This window comes from Pyrus communis, chromosome 13 (assembly GCF_963583255.1).
Source record: "Pyrus communis chromosome 13, drPyrComm1.1, whole genome shotgun sequence".
NCBI lineage: Eukaryota > Viridiplantae > Streptophyta > Magnoliopsida > Rosales > Rosaceae > Pyrus > Pyrus communis.
Genome location: NC_084815.1, coordinates 20,202,753 through 20,220,772, shown reverse-complemented (window position 1 = coordinate 20,220,772; position 18,020 = coordinate 20,202,753). Strand labels below are relative to the sequence as shown.

Sequence of the window (18,020 nt, the reverse complement as noted above, 5' to 3'; positions counted from 1 at the left end):
CGTGTCCCATTTGTTCGGAATACCAGAACATGGATTTGATAGCTGGTATTGGCAACTCCAAAAGCTGGATTTTATATCCCAGCTTAAGCATGTAACCCTAGAATTAGAGGTTTCTGAAGGGTTTAACGACTCTAATCTAATCGAGTTTGCAAGGTATGTGCTCGAACATGCTCAGAATTTGAAGAAAATGGCAGTGATTTGTGAACCCCGTCAGTCAAGGTTGATAAGTTTGATAAGGTCGATCACGAGTACTTCCAATGCCTCAGTTGTCTTTCTGGAAAAACGCTCTACCTGCAGTTCCGAGATTTGGCACGCCTATTCCGCGGGATCTGTACAAGAACTGAATAAAATCTTGATCGATCCTCTTCCTGATGTGGCGTAGTAGTCAGTCTCACTAGTTCCTCCTGCCCCTCTCTAGGTGTAGGTGTACTTTGTTAGTAGCGAGGTCTTTGATTCTTTATATGCACTAATGATCGATCGATCCTACGTTACTTCATTTTATCGAAATTGGAAGAACTGTCATGTTATGCGTGTTGCTTTTGTTGATAGTATTCACTTATATGGAGCTAAACGTATTTAAGTAAAGTCCAGTGGAATTGCAATGGACTTGTAGCTCGACTGGTTAACGACATTTCACTTACAAATTCATTACTTAGCAACCTCCATAATGTATGAGAAGTTAGTATGATCCATCTCATGTACACCCCGCTTCAGGGTGTGACTATAACCTAAAAAAAAACACGAAAGCTGAGGATCGATTTCGATTGCTAAAGCAATAATGGACTACCTCAAAAACGAACATCTGTGACTTATTCAGGAATTTAGGGCCTCAAGTTGCTTTCGAAGATCTTCTAGGTCGTCAATTGTACCCTCTGTAGCTTCAGTAGGTGGTTTTTGGAACTCATCCGCACTGGGAAGCTCGCGAACAAGACCTTCTGGAAGAGCATCTGAGACCAGATGACGGATAATGATGAGAAAACAAGCCATTCATAAATTTGTAAACCCATAAATATATCAAATATAAGGAATTGTAAATCACCACAGAATTCCAATTCCAAATGGTGGAGATGTTCGAGCGAAATCCATAGAACTTGAAACAGTAAAGGATAAATTACCTGGAGTTTTGGCCTCCATACCTTCTGGCTCGTTATCATCAACAACACTGCAAACACAAATTGAATGTATGCTTTCATTTCCATGAAACTAGTCCTCCGAAATGCATGTCATTCTTTTTATATGCAACTTAGTAAACATCCCTGATGTTTGTAACTATTTAACACAAAGAAACATTAACTACTTAATATGAAGAAACATTCCATTGTTGGTAGAAGTACCTTATTTCCCATTCATTATCAAGATGTAGTGGAGATTCCGGAACTGATGATGATTCAGCTTCCATCTTTGCTTTAATTGCAGCATCCCTAGCTGGCTTTACAAGCAAGTACTCTTTCTGCACGGTAGATATTACCTCAGCATCAATGACAAAACAATTAACCAGATTTTTAAATAATCATTTAGATCCAGTTCAGGTGCCCAAGGCCGGCTCTTAGTTTCTTTACCTGCCGTTCCAGACAAGCAAAATTAGAACACTGAGGGTTTGGCTTCATTTCCATAGTTGGGAAGAAGTCTTTAAGAGAATTATATCCCTGCAACCAAGTAAATCAAAAATCAGGCAGATCAGCACGGAGCAGCGATGCAGCATTTGATGCTAAATCTTAAACATATAGATCTAAGATTTTACAACATCCTTCGAGATGTTTTGCCAAATAAAGCAGAATGGGAGAGAATATAACATACGACTCACCAAGTATGGGGAGACGTTTCCGAAGTTCAGCAAGTATTTTAGTGTATTTTGGACTAGAAGCCCAGCAACAACTCCCTAAAAGATGAAAACAAATCAGTTGCAATAGGACATGATATCCCGACATATTAATCAATGAATTATAGATAGCCTCCACTACTACAGATTAACAAAGCGAACCATCATATTCAGTTGAAAGATTTTCTTTTTTTATTTCTCTTTGTAAAATTATGTGCCAACATATTCATGTGGTCACCCTACTAAATGAATTTGAAGCAAACAACCAGTGAAACACTAACACTAACAAGTTTAAATGATGAAAGTCCGAAGAAGGGAGAGCCACCAATAGACTGGAAATGAAATTCCATACCATAGTGGTAGGTAAAGATGCAGCACACACCCCTTCACGCTTAAGTGTACGTTCATCCACTCCAGATGCCACAACCTAAAGAAGAGATATATAGAAGACAGAAAGAATATCAATTTTCAATTCTTCATGTTTCATATTCCTCAGAGAGAATCCTTCAGCATCGTCAAACTTCAAGCAAGAGAAGCATACCAAAGGTGGTGCACATGCAAAACAGGCAGTTTCACCAGGAATCAGCAACTGAATATGGCCTGAAACAGCATCCTCAGACACACCTGTCAAAGTTTATGTTCTTCATGTGAATTTCGTCCTTGACCATATAACTCATACATACAAAACTAGGTCATTCACCATGAGTCATTCAGTTAAAACTTCAGGTTTCACAAATGTAGGAACTATTTGCTTACCAGACTCCATCCATGTCTGATTCAGTTCATTGCAAGCCTGTTTCACAATAAAAAAAAAACATTATGATGGTTTACTTGGAGGCAGAAAGAATGAAGAGAACATAATTATAAATTTATAAGTGACAACTTCATACCTGATTAACAGCCATTCTTGCTTCATAATTATCAACACAGCTTAGTACAAGGTCCACTCCACTGCCTTCTTTATTTCGGCGAAATGATTTATTTTTTAAACTAGCCATAAAGGTATCAAAACCTTGCACAGTTGTGATGTTCAGTGTATAGCTCTAAACACAAAGAAATTGATTAGCATGGTTACAAACTATGGGCACTATGATTGGGAGATCAAATATACAAAGATCAATACTACTGGCATTATCATACAATCCATCTATCTATGCCTAGAAAGTGTACACAGAAAATTTAAGATCGAATAAACTTTTATGGTTGTCATTAAGTTTGAAAGGAGAAAAAATCCTGATAAATGCTTACCTCAAGCACAACATCAGGATTTATGTCTGAAAGGGTCTGTACAGCAGCATCTGTTTTCGTCATACCACTCTGAGAAGGAAAACACATTAAAATGAAAACTTCAAAAATGTATGATCATGAATTACTTGGAAAATAAAATTTTGTGGGGTATGTTAAAAAAAAAAGGAATAAAGGCGAGAAAAAGGGACTTTGGTAAATCTTTGAAGCATAAAACACCTAGTCTTTGAAGCATAAACCTGATTGAGGACCGGTAGAGAAATTTTTCACATATTAAGAATAACGAATGAGAATAACGAGTATGAATACCTGCTCTGGTCGAAAGAATAACCTATTCATGTTAGCTAACTCTACTTTGTCATAATCATACAACAAAAGGCGACCAATACCACATCTTGTTAGCATCTCAGCTGCTACACTTCCTACACCACCTACTCCCTGCAGATAACCAAATATAACCAAATAGGACATCACTACAAGGCATTGGCAATAACTAGATTTAATTTCGTTTATAATTACAAAATGAAACAATGAAAGAGGAGATAAATACACACAACAATGGCAACTGAGAAGTCCCGTATTCTTTCATAGTTTTCCACAATGCCCATCCTTTGAAGTGCCATAAGCCTACTGTAAGGATTGCTATCTACAACCTCGGCACTCATATCCTGCCAACGTAACATGTAATGCTTGAACAAACAATGAAATCATCACCTAATATCATACATTTTGACAATGACAGTAGATAAACCGTAGAATTACCTTCACTTTTGAACGCCGAAAAAGTCCGGGATTTGCAAGGCTCGTAAGGCGTTCTACACGCAATTGTAGCTACAAATTACATTTTTAATGAAGCAAAAAGAAAAGTCAGCTCTACAAGAAAAAGTACAAAACTTTAGTAAACTTATCAGCATTCAGCTAATTGAAAACGTTTCACTTGTGTTTCATAAATCAAACTTCAAGCTAAACATATATAATTAAATATCCTAGTTTCTTTCTCTCAATTTTCTCAGGAAACAAACAACCACCAAAAAATTAAACGAATAAACATGCAATCAATTAACAAGCAATACTAATCAAAAGTCAACGCATAGATTACTGAAATTTCACATGAACAATGAACATTAAAACATAAAAACCGAAAATCGATCCGTTGCAGCCAAATCAAGCAGCTAATTCGATCGCAACCGGTAAAATCCAAACCAAAAGCTCTCTCAAATTCTCAGCTGAATCTCAAACGGATCGGAATTGCGAGATTTTACCTTATCGATGGGAGCATGATGAGAAGGATCGGCGAGCGATTTCTTCAGCGATTCGAGGTCGCTCAACAACTCCTTCAGTTCCACCTCCATTGTGCCTCTCTCTCTCTCTCTCTCTCTCTCTCAAAAACGCTCTTAAATTCGGCTCTATACAGAACCGGTACCTGCCTTGCGGCAGCGAAGGAAATGGTATCACTGTTGTTTGCCACTTCGCCGGAGCTGGTCTGTGAGCCTATGAGACCGAGAGTGGACCAACAATTTGGGCCCCCAAATATTGGGCCATCGAATAGCTCGTAATATCTGCGTTGCTAAAAACGCCCGAGTCTTGTAGAAATAGTAAACTACATGGCCCAAATTGCGACAACTTAAATTATAAGGGCCAAAATATTTGTCTGGTTAATTCCGTTAACGAACGAGACAAAAGAGAAAAATAAACTACAAGAACCAAAGTAGAACTTCTTTGTTAGTAATGTTGTGTTCTAATGATATTTATCTCTGATTGAAGTATGATGTTTAAGATTAACATTTAGAGTAGAATATCGTTGTATAAAAAAGTATAACTTTGTCCAAACTACATGCACCAGTGTCAGTGTATAGCCTTCACAAATGTAAATGCTATTAGGTCTCGTTTGTTACAGAAGGCTAGCTTGTGTATGACTGTTCACTATAGTAAAGGCATTTTGAAGTAAGAAATGGATACAACTTCCTTATTCTGTCCAAATTGAAAGTTATTCATAAAGAAAAGTTGTTCATTTTGATCCTACAATTTTTGTGGAGATTAATAAGGATATTTTTCTTTTGACCAAAAAAATAAAAATAAAATAAGGATATCTTTTCTTCACAAACAACCTTCAACTTGAACAAATATGAAAGTTGTAATTCATTTATTCTTTTAAAATGCATTTAATATAGTGAATATGCATATCTAAGTAAATCTTCTCTAATGGTCTAGTAGTATTCTTCTTCACTTGTAAATGAGAGGTCTTAGGTTTGATTTTCGCCAAAGGCAAATTTGAACCACATTATTGCTAGCCCATTGTGAGGCTTGGCCCACTCCTCCATCTCCTTAATATAGATAGTATCGTTTGTTAAAAAAAATGTAAATCTTCTCTAACAAACTAGAATTATTATTTGAAACACCATTACTTATTAACTTCTCTCATACAAATGAGTAAGTCTCACCTAAATAAGTTAGAACCGAAATAACATTTTTCTATGATTAATGATGTTAAATAAATGAATGTAAGGTGGGGATCAAATTGAAGAAACCGTTTCAGCTTCCTTGTGATATTGTGTGCAATTGTTCATCCCAACTTTTGTTCCTGCGTGCGAAATTTCAGATGGAATTATATAGTTTGGTACGCCACCCAAATTTTGTCAACCATATATTTCAATGTTTTAGTGGGTCTAAATTGTCTTCTGCATCTTCCCACATTTTTCAGTTTTATTAGTGTTATTAATTTTAAGCACACTGATTAGGAAGAAAGTGACAATTTCGAATATTACAATAGCAAACTGTGGGTTTGAACTATACCGACATCAAATACGTTCGCTTGTTTAATTTTTAATGATTCAAGTTAAGTTACAGTCTGACAATATAATATCATATCAAGCGTCTATTAAGAACTCATTTTTTTTCCTTGTAATGTTATTATTTATGTTGTTTCCCATTTAAAATATTTTATTCAAGTATATGATTACGAACAGAAATCAGGTAGGTCTAAATTACCAGAAAAAATGGTTGTTTGATTTGTTTGTTTGTGTTTGTGTGAGCTAGCTAGAAGAGTTATTGGAGTGCTTATGCATATAGAAAGAAAATAAATAAGGCTTTGCTTTGCCCATTTAGTTAGGTTTCTTTTGGGGCTAAAACTCGATGGCTTTGAAGAACAATCTACGAATATTGCTGTATCCCATCATGTTATGGAAAAGCTTTGTCCTCTTTCCAGAATGGACCACTTTTATCCCAAATGAAAATTGATGGGAAGTAGGAACATATTCTTTGATGAACTAAATCAAGTAAAAGTTTAGATAAAATTTGCCTAATCCAATCCCTGTCACTGTCGAAAAAGCAGCCTAAGAAGGACCTAGGCACTAAGGCCGTCCCGATTAGGGTCTAGGTATTTAGAAATTTGGTGAAGTCTTTAGACAGCGATTAGGTGGTCTAGGAAGCCCTAGGCATTTAATTTTTTGTTTGTTGGCTACCCCACTCGTAAAGGTGAGATGCCCTTGTTAACTCGAGAGGCTTAGGACGTGCTTAAAGTGACTTTACAGGAGTGGTTAACATATTTCAAGTACCATGTCTCACTTGACCAAGGCTCCATTACCCATCAATCGCTTTAATATCCTGCTTAGTTACAAGCTTACGCTACCAAGCTCGGCTATTTCACTTTTTGTTGCTTTACATTATTCTTTTTAGATTAAAGGGTTCGAAGATAATTTTCTTGTAAAATAATTCTTGACTTTCTTTCTTGTAAAATAACTCTAAATATATAGTTTAGTTTATGTATTCATTCAATTGTAGTACTTTATAATTTATATGTCCTTCTATTTTGCATTTATGTTTCCAATACAAGTGTGTGTGTAATTAATTTAAATATAGTTGTGTGAGTAGTCACTTATGCATATGTTTTTATTATTATATAATAAATCTAATTAAAATAAAATAAAAATCCGTCTAGGCTCCTGAGCTCGTCAACTAGAGCATGTCACATTTAGAACCTTGATCCCGGTATCATAGTATTGATTCGTGATTGCGATACGATTAGAATTGAACCCTAAATCTATTATTATCATCTTAACTCGTTTTTCGACGCTCTTTTACTACAATGAATCGCATGATCAAAAGCTCCTTTATCAATCTAGACGTAGAAGGATCAAGCCCCACCGAACTTGTAAATTCAATCTTACGTATATATTGTATATATGGTATGTAGTGTGTACTACTTACAAAGGTTATCATTCTGTAGCTCTAGGCTTTAACCAAAAATAGAGAAGCAAGCTGTTGTCACTTCTCAGGTATGCAACCTTATAGCTGCAATAGCAACAGTAAAACCTCATTATATAACCGATAGCGTAGCACATCATGGCATGACTGATATTTGTGACCTTAGCGTGCACAAAAAGGAAGGTGTTCTTCTAGGGTTCTACCTTCACAATTGATCCTAAGCCACATTTTTATGACCTAAAAACCTTAGCCAACACTATATGGATCGATCGATCGCGCATCTTCTGTCATGTCGGATGGCAGCACCCAAGCTTTTGGCCTCGGCATGGCCCGGCAAGAGAAGCAACAACGCACCATGCATGCATCATTACTAGAATGAATGCAATCGAGTACTGAAGTTTCAATGCCTCTTGTATGGGGTCACATATATTCTTCCTTTAGTATAGAAATTATTGTTGCTCAAAAGTGGCACGTAAATGGGTTTCTAAAACAATGTAGACGTGCTTCAATGTGTTAATGTGTGGTCATCACATTGCACCTAACTCTAAAAGTTGTTTGGATATATTGGGGAATCCTTCAACAATGAGCATTGTTTTACAACTAATTTAGGGTTTAAATTGCTCATCGAGTCTCTTTCACTCAATAAGCATGCATGTGAAGAAGCACTTGGTGTGTTGTGATTATGCCCCTCAACACGATAGCTTCTAAACGGAGTAAGTTGACATTAAACGAGTTCACTGTTACATGTTATTTTGATTCTATTATATACTATTACGTGTTACATGTCATTTTGGTTTGATTATATACTATTACGCAGATAAAAACTTATACATGACATTATATTATTAGAAGATTACATATATATCCCTCTTGCTTTTGAAGGGTGGCGTATCTTTCTCTCTCTCAAATTCTCAATAAGTCATAAGCACACAACAAAAGTTAATTTAAGATGTGGAGAGGTTCACATCAACAAGTCATTGTCATTCTCTCTTAAGTTGCGAGGTCAATAAGCGAAATCTATGACTTCTCAGAAATTTGCCTCACTTGCTGATAAACATATCCATATCCATTGAGTTCAGAAAACAATCATGTGAATATAAAACAAGAACTAACGACCGACCATGCCCTAGAAGTTATCTTAAAATGAAAATAACCCCTGATGAAGCAACTTTGCTTGTGATTGTGGCTAATTAATCCTTCCTAATTAACAAAAAAAATTTGAATTAGAGGTATGTCTGTCCTGCGAAACGTGGTTGTCATGATGTTTTTCGCGGCTGAAGACGACGAAATATGTATTAAAATAAATTATTTAATCGTAGTATAGTTTCTCCTGTAGACCGTTGTTAGTTAATTAACTGTTATTAACTCTTAATTAGTGTGTGCTCTTGTGTAATGATTTTATATTAGTACTGTCGTTGAAGACTCAAGTGAGGTCTTATATATTAATTAATTTAGTCATCTGATTGGGGGATAACTAGCATCAGAAGACGAAAATTATTCAGATGTTTATGCAGCACGCAACGCAACCACGTATGCAATTGCATCGCAGGGATCATCAACAAGTCAATGTCGCCATTTTATATTAATTTTATTGTTAAAAAGAAAAACTTCTTCATGAACGTGGGAGCATCAACTTCTCCATTAATGTCACATTGCTAATCATATATTTTCTTACAAAGTTAAGACCCAGAATTTTGCGCAAATCTCCTCTCGCAACCTATGGATGTGGGAGCACAACTCCGTTCCTGTGGTCTTTTGAGGAATGGGAGAAATTGTTGGAATTCTATGAGAGAGTCTTCGAAGTCAGGATGCATGCAAGTTTTATACAACCAGGTGAAGTGGCATGAGAATTGTCTCTTAGTTTATGTCGAGATATTGATTCCTCCAATATTTTAGTAAAATATGAATCATATAATAATAATGTAGATACATAAAATCGTCTATGCACTTGGATTTTTCCACGATGCTAATTCACATTGCAAGTGATGTTGGAATTCAAATGACGTATTTATCCTTCTCTAATTAGTGTTAAATCAATGTCTAAGTCATTAGATCCGTGTTCACAATCTATACCATCGAGTTCAACTGCACATGAAATATGTCACCAAGATCAGCCATCACACACCTAATTATTTAAAAGATTTGGACAACATTGGTCGGTAATATGGCACTAATCAATATGATTAAGATCAACGAATTTGTCACTTAGCGTTAGCGTAACAAAACTACGGCTGGGCCCAAAACTGAAAAGATCCAAGTCTACTTTTTCACGAGGCTTCAGTAACGAGGCATGTGTTGATAGCCAACTCACTGATTCTAATTATTATTATTTTAAAAAGGAATTAGTTGATGGGTTCATTACAATGGTTTATGTTTTTGAGGTTATAAGGTTTACAAAGGTATTTCAACTTTCAGTCAGCTATCATCGTGCGATTTATCAATGCAGGAAATCAAACTTATGACGTACTGTGTGGAATTCGAATCTGAAATTCGTTCTTAATTACTAGGCCACACCGTGGTGTTCACTGGTTCTAATTATTTCAAGTCCACAGCATTAGCCACATGTAAACCATTAAAACCACATATGTACGATGTAGCACCAACCTTAAAAAGCTTACCCAAAATTGGTGGATGCCATTGCCACCTTAGCCTAAGAGGCAAAAGATTAAGCCGAGTGTGTGAACATGCAATTAGCTTAATAGCCTCCTTTCCAGATTAGCTCAGCGATATAATTTGTTCTTGGACCAAAGCACCCACGTTGCGAATGCTTTACATCATGGGGATTTAAATTAATTGTTAATTAATGGAAACTTTAACGAAAAGTTTCCGGTATTGTTCACTCTAACAAAAAATTATATTTTTACACTAAAAAAAATCAATCATGGTACTATTTACTTTACTCTTTATTTTGTCTTTATCGTTAAAACTCAAAGTTTTCAAGTCATTTCATTGATTTTTCTTTAATTAATTAACCCTTGATTTTGATGTTTTAGCTTCTTGTGTCTAGATTAAGATTATTAACAAAAAGAGAAAGAAAAAAAATATAATTATACGATGGTGGTCAAAAAAATGCTGAAATACCTATGTGAGTCTTCCTAGTCTCCAAATATGTGAGTTGCCATGACAAAGCACCAACTGATTCCTTTTTGCTAAAAAAAAAAAAAAAATGGATACAATTGTTAAATTGTTAATCTGAAAGGTGCATGCATGCTTGTGGCAAATGGCCGCAATGCAGCACTCATTTTCTACCAAACTATTTTTAAAATGGACAAGATTTGTGTTCCACCAACTCCACATCTTCAAGCCTTATCCAAATCCTCATTCCCATATCCAAGTTGTAGGAGTTTCGAAGTTTTCTTTATTCAATTTTTGTTCATGTCCCCACTCACAAATGTGAAACATATGTATATCCACGTTAGTAACTTGGTTTGCAAAACTTTCACAGCTCACAACTTGCACCATCATGCCCTAGGGTACGAAATGAGTAATCAATGTACAGATGGAGGCCGATAGAGACATCATATAAGGTTTTGATTCCGATGTAAAGTTTTGGGTGCATGTCACGGTAATAGTATGGTGATTTTCAGACGGACGAGATCAAAAACAACGTTTTCATTTTTTTATTACAAAATTTTAAAATTTGATTGGAACGGTTCACATTTTCAAATTCAGAATTTTTTTTGGAATAGTAGTAATCTTGAAAGTTTTGGAACACGATTTGGAAATTCATATATTTTGCAAGTTTTTTAATATTCCCAAACTTTCTCATACATGCATTTTATTGTTTTTTCATTGGTATATGCTTGTGTATAAATTGATTTAATTTTGTGGTATAACATAGGATGCTTGTACTTTTTTGTTTTGTATATGTGTATGATTAATATAAGGACAATGACCAAAATGTATCCACGACTAACAATAAAATACAAAAGATGATTACAAAAATACATAATTTTAATAAAAAAAATTTAGGAAAACTTCATGTCGAAAATTCGGAGTTCTTGAAATCTCTAAAATGCATACCAATTTTCATTCTAATTTGTCAAAATAAAAAACACTATTTTAACTGCACCCCTAGATAATATTATTTGCATGAGTGACATATTTAGTTTATTTCTTATAATAGAATGTTAAAAAAGTACGTGTGTAACATGTACAACTAAATTGGTAACACTACATAATAGTATAACAATTTTTTTTTTTTTTTAAAAATGCCTCCTACATCATAATCCCCAACAATAATACTTGCATGAAAATTTGAAACTTATACAGTGGTTTATGCATGTGACAACTTCCACGTTTAATCCAACAAGAGAAAAGCTTAGACACGTATATATTTCTGATAAAAGGTTGTGAAACTTTCACAACTCTCAAGCTGCACCACCATGCCTAAGAGTATGAAATGTGTAATGAATTGGTGGGGGCAGATAGAGACATCATATATATTAGGGTTTTAACTGTGATGAATCTTTTTTGTGCTTGTAATCATAAAACCATCACGTCTTATAGTATGAGCGTACGTGTGAATAATTTTTCGTAGAGTAGAATGTTAATAGATTAAATGCGTATTATAACATAAATAAGTTGACAACATCACAAGGTACTATTACGACTCGACCGGTTTACAAACTTTGTCGTATATCACACTTACCATCAATTAACTTAAAAAGATATTAGGCTTTAGTCAGGCAGCAGAATGGGAACTAGCATGTAGGCGGTTAGATGGGGTCTAGACAGACTAGAAGATTTAAAGTAAATTTATTATATTTCGTATAAATAAGTACTTGTTCATATTATGAAAAAAATAGATAACTATATTGGGATACATAAATTGCAAAATAAAATGATATATAGATCATAGAGTATTAAAACAATATTGAAAACATGTGATTCAAGCATATAATAAATGTTCGTCCAAGTATTCAACAAATCTCTTACATTTTATTAAAAATAAAATAAAAAATTAAAGTTATCGATCTTCTGTTTTAATGAGAGTTGCGACCTAGATGGGTGCCTAGGCAGGAGCGGAGCCACCAAGGGACTAGGATCCTAGGCTCATCTTGACTTATGTGAAAGGTGTATGAAATCAACCTAACGGCGCCAAGTTTTTATTCGCAGAGGTGTGAACCTCATGGAAGAAGATGAAGCAAACGACGTCATTAGGCTGTTTTGGTTTTAAATTTGTTTGACTGTTTAATGAAACGATGAGTTTGGCAGGGGAGTTTTAAAAGAGACATGCAATTTTAAATGGAAAAAGCAACCCCACTACTAGTTCAATTCTCTCAGCTAAGAGTAATATACGCCCTATAATTTGTTTATGTATGTGCCGAACTTCCACGTTTAATTCACGAGAAAAAAAAGATAGGCATGTACACATTGTATGGTAAGGAGTTGTTTGGATTGAATAAAGTAAGGTCCTACTCGTACCCAATTTTTTTATGGAGACTTAGTCCGAGAACACGATGAAAAATAAGATCCTTCGTAAGACTTGGAAAGTTTGGCTTTTTCGTCACTCATGCAGGCGGCCTACGTAAACTAAAAGCCAATAAACATGTTTTTCATGCTGCTTCCATGAGAACAAAGCATATATCATGGGGATTTAAACCAAATTAATTTGAAACTTCGTTTATAAATTAAAAATAATCATGTGTTAACATTTTGTGTATGTGTTTTCTTTAAGTGAAATTTTGATGAATTATCCGATTGGTGGCAATTTGGCAATTATGCAATCAATAAAGTTATCTGGACATATGCACTTGCTGACATACTTTTCAACATACGTGAGCGTAACTGTTCCATGTAAAACCCCACATGCATTAAACAATATGCTAATAAGTGTGTTAATTTTATGCGTTCCTTTTTTTTTTGGTGTCAAGTGTTAATTTTGTGCGTTCAAATTTTTTTTTTTTTTGCGTCAAGTGTTAATTTTGTGCATTCAAATAACATCACCCTTAAATAATTGTCTTATACGCATATTTCGTTAGAAATAACGGAATCTGCAGACCAAAAACTGGTCATCTTAGAATTAAATCCAGAAGCTCACCTAAACTCGTTTTGGGACAAATGGGGACGGATTCCACACATTTTTTCTTTCTTTCTAAAGTTGTATGCATATTCCCCCACCTATTTATTCAAAATACTACTGCAGATAAAACCTAACCCTTTGATTCTTTTTAATGTATAAAAAATACTAAGGCGTGTTTGCTTATAAGGAATAGATTTGCGAGTATTATTTTTAGAGTGCTATTAAACTTACCTCAGTGTCTTATTTCTCCATCCATATTATAAGATTCTCACCCACCACAAAAAGTTAAAAACTTGAAATGTTATCTTCCCACCAACTATTATTCCTAAAATAACCTTTATATTGAAATTATTTTTCTTTTTATTTTTATTGAGTAAAACAAAATCTACAAAGACACAATTCAATTGATCAAGATGCACAATAAAGATCGCATCTTTACAATACATTTTACACAATTCCCCGCGTCTTCTCCATCCTCCAACACCCCACCCGCCCCGAGAACACCGTGTTCCACTTCATCTGCGCCTCCCACAACAATCAGTATGTGGATTGTGGATTGTGGACTGACAAGCCTTTATCCTAGTTTTCAAGGTTGTTTGCTGGTATTGACAACAAAAACAAACATATCAAATTAAAATGGCCAAAGGTATAGGGGACTTGGATTTTTTGAAGATTTAGAGAGGTGGGTTGTTCTAGAAGATGGGGAAGAACGAACCTGACAACGTAGAGAGCAGGGGTTTTTCTTTTCTTTGGTCTTAGGTATCATTTTACAAGAGAATAAATTTGGTATTGAATTTTTTATTAAAAGGTGGGTGGGAAAATAAGACAATGGGATGAGTTTATCACCACTCTATTTTCATTTATTAAAAAATAAAGAGTAAAAAGTAGGTATATCTCTATATCTGAAAAATTAAGGTACGAGATAATCAGAGAAAATGGTTTATCTTATACCCGTCCATTCTTATCCCCATACCGAGTAAACATATGCTAAATTATTGTTATCTTGTCTGTTCATATTGCAACTAAAATAGATTTGTTTTCTTAACTATAAAAATAAATGGATGTAAAAAATCCAGTGTGCCCAACTTGATCTAATTAATTATTGTGTGTTGTGACCATCCTAGTAATGAATATAAATTACAGAATTTGGTTACAATACTTACAAGTTTCTTTACTATTACTAAAAAATGTGATGGAAGAACTCAATTATTCTGGAGTTTATCAGTCTCTTTTTTTCATCTATTTCTAGGGTACAATATTTGATGATAGAGAATGCAATACATCATTATGAACACGCCAATTATAAAAATTTGAAGGAACAACAAAAGGTTCAACATTGTCTTGCACGTATTAAGTTTTGATTATAAAACGTTACTGTAACAATAATGCTATCATATTACATTTACTTACAACCTCACGCAAATATATAGTGCTCACTTGTTTTAAAAAAACAATCCAAATACCATCGAACCTTTCAATTCCAACTGTCATGACAATTTAAGGCCAATGGTTGTGATGTTAGTTAGTGGTGGAATATCTTGGTGGATCGAGCTCTACTATTTAACCCACTTCGTCAGTTTCAGCTATTCCACCTCTATAATTTAGATTAATTTTATGGAATATGATTCTTTTCGGATCCTTGTAAATTGAGCTTCTTGATTAAGGGATTCGGACCGTTGAAATTTGATTCAACGGCTACAATTATTATAACTTTTAGAGAGATCCCTGTTTGTAGTCGTTGGATCAAATTTCAACTATCTGGATCCCTTTATCTAGAGGTTTAATTTCAAAGGATCCAGAGGGGATCCGGTTCCGAATTTTATCATTGCTTATTCAATAATTTGTAATAATCTTTTTTAGAAATTATTAAAACTCCTAGGAGAATTATAAATAAAAAGAATTTGGGAAAAAAATTCCAAGGTGAATTCGGCAGAACAATAGGGTGTACTGTACTGGGCCTCCACCGGCTGGCCTAAAGCTCAGTCTGGGTCCACAACGAGTCTTTTGACCAGTCCTTTCGTCTCACCCAAATCGCTAAAACCGGAGAGAGTATCCTATTTATTTCTCCAACAGGATCCTCTCCGGATCCTTAGTAGGAATTTTAAGATCTATAAATCATGTCTGTTTATCATATATTATATTATTAATTTTTATCAAATATTATTTATATTTAATTTTAAATAAAAACATTTAAAATAATTTCTGACCTCACGATATACAATAAACAGACGATTCACGAATTTTTGGAATCTACACAAAAATAATCCAACAAGAATCCGGCTTCTTTATTTCCCACTAAAAATTAATTAAACCAAATATAAAGCTTAATCAAGGATTAATATTTAATTCTCTTCAAATCAATCTCGCGGGCCCCACATAGTGGCTTGTCGTTTGGTCTCCCTCCTTCCCCTTGTATATAAGTCCGTCCAGACGTCATCGTTCTCGACTTTTATCTCCACCCTCATAAAACCCACAAACTTCCAAACAACAACCGTTTCCATGCGCACAGAGAAAGATCGAGCTTGGATTATGTGAAGATTCTGCAGAAGAAGAAGAAGAAAGCTAAACATGGAGGCGGCGACGCTGCAAAGAAAAAAGCTCAGAAGCTCCCGCCGATCAACCGCCGCCGCGAAGTCAGATTTCTTTGACGGCTTGCCCGACGATCTCGTTGTCTTCGTCTTCTGCAAGCTCAGCTCCTCCGCTTCCTCGCCGTCCGATCTCATCAACGTTCTCATCACGTAAGCGCCGTGACCTCGGATTTCTTATTTTTCTTGCTTGCTCTTGATGAATTTCTCGTTTTAATTTTTGGAAAATAAAATAAAATATAGGTGTAAGAGATTGAACCGGTTAGGACTCCACTCTCTGGTGTTATCAAAGGCCGGTCCAAAAGCATTTGCAATCCGGGCCAAGAACTGGTCCGATTCGGCTCACCGGTTTCTCAAACAGTGCGTCACCGCCGGTAACATCGAAGCTTCCTACACTCTCGGAATGGTCAGTCGCTTAATTTTATCTTATTTATTTTCTTTTCTTTTGATTTTTGTAACTTTTTTTTATTTTTGGAAAATAATTTCGCTTTTGTCGCTACAGATCCGATTTTACTGTTTACAAAACCGAGGGAGCGGGGCGTCGCTCATGGCGAAAGCCGCCATGAGAGCCCACGCGCCTGCGCTGTACTCGCTCGCCGTGATTCAGTTTAACGGCAGCGGCTACTCCAAGAAAGATAAGGACCTGCGAGCTGGCGTGGCTCTCTGCGCGCGAGCCGCTTCCCTCGGCCACGTCGACGCGCTTCGCGAGCTCGGCCATTGCCTCCAGGACGGTTATGGAGTCAAGCAGAACGTCACCGAGGGACGCCGCTTGCTTGTCCAGGCCAACGCGCGGGAGCTCGCATCCGTTCTACGCTCCTCCGCGGCGTGGCGGTCCCACCACCACCAGCACTTCTACGCCTGCCTGACGGGGCTGGTCAGCTGCCCACTGCTGAGCGACTTCGGGTGCAACGTTCCACCTCCGGAGCTCCACCCTGCGAACCGGTTCATGAGGGAGTGGTTCGGGTCGGGGCGGTGGATGGCGGGGCAGGGAATGAAGATGTGCTCGCACGTGGGCTGCGGGAGGCCCGAGACTATGCCGCACGAGTTTAGGAGGTGCTCGGTTTGCGGAACGGTGAATTATTGCTCGCGTGGATGCCAAGCGCTGGATTGGAAGCTGCGACACAAAGTCAAGTGTAAGCCGATCGAACGGTGGCTGGCGGTTGACGGTGAGGCAGTGGAGGAGTTGGGGGGACCGGTGGAGGGTGAAGAAGGTGACAATATGGCCGTTGGATAATGAACTGATATTTAAAGGAAAACAAAAATATGCGTTTTTTATTTTATATGTTTTTGTTTTTGTTGGTTAAAAATTAAAATTACAGCTGTATATTGCGTCATATATAGAAAGGGTAAATAGTATTCTATATTGGACTACTTTATTTTTTTTTTTCACAACGCTATATTTTACACTCTGAGAGGGCGGAATTTGGCTAAGAGATACAATAGGCAACCTAATTTGATATCGAATTCATTATCTACGAAATTCGAACTTAAGATCTCTTGTACCTCTTACATACAAGTGAAAAAGAATATTATCATACTATAATACTGAGTGGCTATGTTGGACTTGATAATAATGGGTTAATAGTGCGTTTTCGTAACCGTAATGAAAGTAGGAGGGATTGAATTGAGAAGTTGGAATGGGAAATTAGAATCAGATTCCTGTTGAAGCTGATTACTTAAATGTTCTGGAATCGGAATAGAATTTCATAAAGCTGTTTACTAATTCAGCAGAATCGGAATATAAACCAATATGATTACTAAAATGCCCTTGTCCCAAATCAAATATTTTATATACTTTTTTTTAATAAAATTTGATATAATATATAATAGTAAGAAAAAAGCAAGTGAGCTCCTAAAAGGGCTTGTGTTAGGTAGAGATGAGAATATACATATAAGGCTTACAGGATCCTCACCCCTGGGCGATGTGGGATCTTACAAAGATAGTCTTGGATATAAAAAAAGCAAGTGAAGGCATAAAGGGAACAAAAGTGTCATTCCGATTGTCCAAGCAATCAAGAATTGGATTACCATCTATATCTAGAGAATCCAATTCCACCGATACAAGGAATTGAATTCCAAAATTTGTGTGGGCCCCACTGCCTTTTTTATTCCTTTATGTTTAGTAAACACTGGAATACTCCGT

At 36.0% G+C, this 18,020-nt stretch overlaps 2 protein-coding genes across 2 annotated transcripts; one reads left to right on the top strand and one right to left on the bottom strand.

Moving 5' to 3' along the window:
• Positions 1 to 591: 591 nt before the first annotated feature.
• Positions 592 to 4,535, bottom strand: LOC137712838 (ubiquitin-like modifier-activating enzyme 5). The gene is made up of 14 exons (XM_068452011.1): positions 4,327 to 4,535; positions 3,827 to 3,895; positions 3,619 to 3,732; positions 3,374 to 3,502; positions 3,068 to 3,136; positions 2,710 to 2,862; positions 2,576 to 2,612; positions 2,361 to 2,443; positions 2,172 to 2,246; positions 1,805 to 1,879; positions 1,560 to 1,646; positions 1,335 to 1,450; positions 1,116 to 1,162; positions 592 to 947 (listed from the first exon to the last, which is right to left on the bottom strand). Exons 1-14 carry the CDS (start codon positions 4,414 to 4,416, stop codon positions 814 to 816), a joined length of 1,278 nt encoding a protein of 425 aa, XP_068308112.1. The 5' UTR covers positions 4,417 to 4,535; the 3' UTR covers positions 592 to 813.
• Positions 4,536 to 15,833: 11,298 nt separating this feature from the next.
• Positions 15,834 to 17,236, top strand: LOC137713497 (F-box protein At5g50450-like). Its single transcript, XM_068452796.1, has 3 exons — positions 15,834 to 16,030; positions 16,121 to 16,283; positions 16,380 to 17,236. Exons 1-3 carry the CDS (start codon positions 15,861 to 15,863, stop codon positions 17,109 to 17,111), a joined length of 1,065 nt encoding a protein of 354 aa, XP_068308897.1. The 5' UTR covers positions 15,834 to 15,860; the 3' UTR covers positions 17,112 to 17,236.
• Positions 17,237 to 18,020: the final 784 nt, after the last annotated feature.